The sequence below is a fragment of the Megascapheus bottae genome, chromosome 11 (genome assembly GCF_031878675.1).
Source record: "Megascapheus bottae isolate mThoBot1 chromosome 11, mThoBot2.hap1, whole genome shotgun sequence".
NCBI classification, from domain to species: Eukaryota; Metazoa; Chordata; class Mammalia; order Rodentia; family Geomyidae; genus Megascapheus; species Megascapheus bottae.
In genome coordinates this window covers 24325200-24330891 of record NC_143519.1, presented here as the reverse complement: position 1 = coordinate 24330891, position 5692 = coordinate 24325200, and the positions used below count along the sequence as shown (strand labels likewise).

The following is a 5692-nucleotide window of genomic DNA, read 5'->3' as shown; positions in this document are numbered from 1 at the left end:
CATTTGCTCGATTTTTAAACAGCTATCATTAGGGATATGCTCTGAATTTAGATTCTGGAAGTACATTTATGAATTCCTCATACCAGCACGTTCTAAAACTGGATACGCACAGATTGCTTTTTATTAAACATTTTTTTTTAAAAAAAGGATAGTCGTGATATTCAGTGGTATCATGGCACCAGCACCTCACCACATTTGGATGCTTTTAAAGTTAATTCATTCCTTTCAAAAGTAGAACGCTGGGAAATGATATGGAATAGAGAAATACAATTTTATGAAAGTGTAAACATGCACACGAAAAGTTACTTTCATTATAGGTAGAGTCTAAGACACTAGGATAGTGCATCAATTACTTTTTATTTCCACTAACAAATAAAGGTGAAGTTTTTTCACTTATTTATGATGATATTAGATGATAAGAAAAGCCACTACCCCACACCATTGGTCAAATGGGTTTCTTAGAGGTTAATTAGACTGTTTATGAGTCTACCAAATGAGTTCCAAATGCAGGTATAATATAATCCAGTCTTGGTAAATTTACACTTATTTCATATTTTTCAATGTTAATATGTACATATATATAATATGTAATTTCTATAAGTAACATGGAGAATATTCTTTCTTCTTATTGTTCAAATGTGCTTTCTGATTTTACTGATCCCTTTTAATGTATTTACTACATATGTAATAAAACCCAACAGTTAGGAAAGAAATAGAATACAAGATGCAAAACATATTCCAATCTAACATTCATCTGTTCTCAAATCACCTTGAGACATTTTGGAACTCAGTCAAGACGAGGAGGTGGTGCTGATGTTAAAATTTACCACATCCAGTTGTACTTCTTCAAAAAGATTCTCTTTATCTAGAACAGGACTCCTCAAACATCTGCCCTTGGGTCCAATAGCCTGCTTTTGTAAATAAACATTCATCTGTTTATGTGCTGTCTGTGATGCATTTATGTTTAACAGTGGAGGTCATGTGGCCCACAAAGTCCAAAAGATTAACTATCTGACTCTTTAGAAAAAGTTTGCTGGCCTTTGACCTTTCATAGCAAAAGACTTCCAGATTGCCAGTGTGCTCAACTCAAGGCCTCCTACTTCCATACTTAAAAGCTGTGCTTTTAACTATCAAAAATCTGAAACACATCATTAAACCTGTTAGCCTTTAATTGTCAATACTGTGGTTTCAAATGAGTTTAATTCATGTGTCTGACTCAGTCAAATGTAATTCAAGGAACTCTGCTTTTGGAAGATTGGTTTTAGTGTTAATAAAAAAAATCCATATTATTCCAAGATCATGGAGGCTGTACTTCTTCTACAAAATATAAGGGGACTTTAGACAATAAACGAATGTTTGAGTTTAAACTTGGGATTAACAAGGTGAAATATGTAGGAGTACTTTTGTACTCTCTACAAATGATAGCTTGAGTAAAGAATGGACCTGAGAAAGTAAACTTAGGATCATTTTAAATTTCAGGTATATCTCTAGATTTTGTTTTCAACACCAGGATACACTTCTAGATCAAAGACCTTCTAGAATTATATTTAGTTTGGGCATGGATATTAATAAATTGTTGTCTCATATTATTTCAAAATACTCACCTAAAATACCTTATTCATGATATCATTATCAACATACCAAGATTAAATGTCTGATTGAGAAAAATACATATCTATCATTGCTTCAAGTTCAGAGCCACAAGATAGCAGTAAGTAAGCTCATATTGTTCCTATAAACTCAGCCCACGAGTGTCCCAGTCCACTTGGAGTTAGACACATGTTCTTCACTGTTCTTCACTGGGTGCTCTGTCTTAAGCAGGAGACTAGAATGTAAAAGCTTCTGGTCATCTGGAACGGTGGAACTCACAAATCCTTCCTGGTATCCCTGAGAGCCATCTTGTCTAACCACACCCCCACTCATTCCTCTGATCACTTTGCCTTGGCTTATCTCATATCAGCTGTATGCTGTCAAAACACAACAGGGTTTTCCAAGCCAGCTGAATGGAAGTTTAGTATCTGTACTGAATCTTCATCCTCCTATAATTGTTAATGTATATTTCAAAATCTTCATCCTCTGCCAATCTCCTAGAATAATCAGAAGACTGTAGCAGGAACTATAGGATGATTTCTAGGGAAATAGTAAAGTGGCACCGTAATTAAGATGGGGTGACATGTATTTAGTTTTGTTTATTTTGGGTGGTGCTTGTGTTTATACTCAGAGCTCCATGTTTGTTAGGCAGTTGTTTTTCCACTGTTTTGAATCATGTATGTCCTAGCTTTAATAGCCCTTAATTTCCAAAAGAAACAAGCCACTGAAACAATTCTCTCCAATAAAAACTGAATAAATATATACATGCATATTGATAAATGCTAGTCTCCACCCAGGGAAGGAAAGAATGTTTATTCCTTATTGCTTTTAAGCTCCAGTGGTAGAAAAACTGCCTAACAAACATGAGATACATAATACAAATGGCTAATGCTTCTATAAAAGAAATAAATGATCAAAATTTAAAATTGCCCCCAGATTCTTGGGTCCTTTCCTAGGCTGCTTCTTTCATATAGAATATAAGAAGAATATAAACTCCCTGTGCTCAATGAAATTGAATACAAAATTGAAAATTTTGTCATGATGTAAGAAACTTGGCTACAGGTTCCATGTGATATATATGTTTAAATCTTTTTATTAATTTAGTCAATAAATATTTATAGAACTCTTTATAGTGGGTACTGTGTTAGGGAATTGCAAGACTGTAGATAACTTTGTCTGTTTTGTTTTGGGTTATCTTTTCTTTCATATTGTTTGTTGTATATTTCTGAAAGGATTTTGAAAACATATGTATAAATTGGACATTGGACCGGGAGTTTGGCCTAGTGGTAGAGTGCTTGCCTAGCATGCACGAAGACCTGGGTTTGATTCTTCAGTACCACATACATAGAAAAAAGCCAGAAATGGTGCTGTGGCTCAAGTGGTAGAGCTGTAGTCTTCAGAAAGCCCAAGGACAGTGCCCAGGCCTTGACTTCAAGGCCCAGGACTGGCAATAAATAAATATATAAAAATCAACTGGACATTGGTGGCTCACATTTGTAATCCTAGCTACTCAGGCAGTTGAGAGGTGAGGACTACAGTTCACCAGCCCACGCGGGAAAGTCTGTGAGACTTATAACTCCAATAAATACTACTCAGAAAAAGCAAGAAGTGACAACAACACACACACACACACACACACACACACACACACACACACACACACGACTATCACACAAAGCATGGCATGGCAATTTAGAATTATAACACAAAAGAAAACATAAAAATTTCAGGAAGATTGGTAATAATGATTTCCTAAAGGAAACTAGTTTCTACTCAGACACTGAATTTCTTTCTAAGGGTTCTGTACATAAAAGGTATTGGGAAAAGAAAATGGAAATTTTGGTCCACACTGATGGCTCACACCCCAAATCCTTGCTACTCTGGAGGCTGAGATCTAGAGGCTCAAGGGTGGAGGCCTTGATCACTCTAGAAAGTTCCAGGGACTCTTGTTTTTGTTGTTGTTTGTTGGTCCTGTGGCTTTAACTTAGGGCCTGGGAGTGGTCCCTGAGCTCTTTTTGCTCCAAGTCATGAGCCACAGATCTAATTTGCTCTACTCATGAGCCACAGATCTAATTCTGCTTTATTTTGGGGAGGGAGGTACTTAATTACAGATAAGGGTCTCAGGGACTTTCCTACCCAGGCTGGATTCAAACCTCATTTCCTCAGATCTCAGCCTCCAGAGTAGCTAGGATTTACAGGGGTGAGCCACCTTCTTGATCTTCATCACTCCCTCTACCTCCCATCACCCCCATCTGTTCCTGTTCCTGTCTCTTTACAGCTGTTAACTGCAGAGATTTCTCAGTTCTCATATTAAGCAGCCTAGGGTAGGAGGAGAATTTATAAAATGAGCTAAGAGGAAAATCTAATAGTTAAGAACCTCAAGATGGAAAAGCACTAAGTGGGGAGGCAAGAGGGAGAGGTAGATGGTTGTATTTGCCTGTGGGGTTAAATTTAGGTAGGAATCTTTTTTTACATAAACCTTTCCCAGGGGCGAAAACCTTTCTCAAGTGGAGTCTAGATTTACTCTACTCAGCCTTAAAATTAGCATATCCTGGGCTTTAAATCGAAAACCCCAAAGCCTCAGAGCTCTGGTGTTATTTCTCCGAGGGACTTCAGTCCTCTTTGGCTTTTTCTGGAGTGAGTAATATTCCGGAGCTGTGTTTGGAGTCAACTTCTGAGCCTGCTTCAAGCTGATAATGGAGTCTGAAGAAATGCCCAATGAGAACGGGTCAGGGAGCCTGGCATTACAAGCCCAGGAAGAGAATTCCGCAAGTGGATCAGAGCCCTTGCAACCCCGTCCTCAGGCCTCCTTGGTCAGGGGCCTTCGAAGGTTGAATCTGAACTCAGAGACAGAGCTTCCAGCACAAGCCCCTGCCACAAGGAGAAAAAGGATCTCACAGAGGATTGAGAGCCTGGGGTCTCCTGGCCACAGTGGGAATCTTTGGCCCCTGCAGTCTATGCTCCTGGATGCTTTATCCTCCCGCAAGGGACCGAAGTTTAATAGAGGAAAGCAAAAAGGAACTCCAGAGGACCAGAAAACAAACCAACCATTCAGATGTACCTGCAGTTTCTGCGTGCCTAATAATTGGGACCCATCAGAAAATGCCAGAATTGATATGGATTAAGACTAGAGTTGAACTCTTACAGGTCAATTATGGACTGAGATAATTCAATACAGCCCATAGACAATCCATTAAATGCTATAATCCACTGATTGAATCATATAATATATGGTAAATTCCAAAAGAAAATGGAAATTTTTCTTGTAAGTCTTTGTATAAAAAAAAAAAAAAACAGCAAGCCATGGGGCCAGGAGTTTGGCCTAGTGGTAGAGTGCTTGCCTAACATGTACAAAGGCCCGGGTTCGATTCCTTGGTACAACATACAAAGAAAACAGCTGGAACTCTAAGATTTCACCTCACTCCAGTTAGAATGGCCAGGATCAGGAAAACAAATAACAACAGATGCTGGAGTGGATGTGGCCAGGAAGGATCACTACTACACTGTTGGTGGGAGTGCAAACTCGTTCAACCACTATGGAAAGCAGTGTGGCAGTGTCTCAAAAGACTAAACATAGAGCTTCCCTATGACCCAGCAATTCCACTACTTGGCATTTACCCAACCATCCAGAAACAAGGGCATACTAAATCCACTAGCACAACAATGTTCATTGCAACACTATTCACCATAGCAAAGATATGGAACCAACCTAGATGTCCCTCAGTTGATGAGTGGACCAACAAGTTGTGGTATTTGTACACAATGGAATTCTATGCTGCTGTCAGAAAGAATGACATCGACCCATTTGTTAGGAAATGGAAAGACTTAGAAAAAATCCTATTAAGTGAAGTAAGCCAGTAGAAACCTTGGGCTCTACTAGCAGAGATCTGCAATAGAGCAAAATCTTGATACGTAAGGCCATATAGTATGAAGCTAATTGAAAGGACCTCCAGGATATTGAAACAAAAGCCATATAACGAATGATTGTTGTCCTTATTGTACTATGTTATCTCTCATCTCCTTTGCTGTCCCTTGGGTATCTCATATTGTTACAGTATCTCACTTTGTTATCTGATATATTGAATTTATTTGTATTTGATTA

At 38.4% G+C, this 5692-nt stretch overlaps 1 protein-coding gene across 1 annotated transcript; it reads left to right on the top strand.

Moving 5' to 3' along the window:
* The first annotated feature begins 4286 nt into the window (after window positions 1-4286).
* Window positions 4287-4715, top strand: Dppa3 (developmental pluripotency associated 3). The gene has a single exon (XM_090341784.1). It carries the CDS (start codon window positions 4287-4289, stop codon window positions 4713-4715), a length of 429 nt encoding a protein of 142 aa, XP_090197910.1.
* Window positions 4716-5692: the final 977 nt, after the last annotated feature.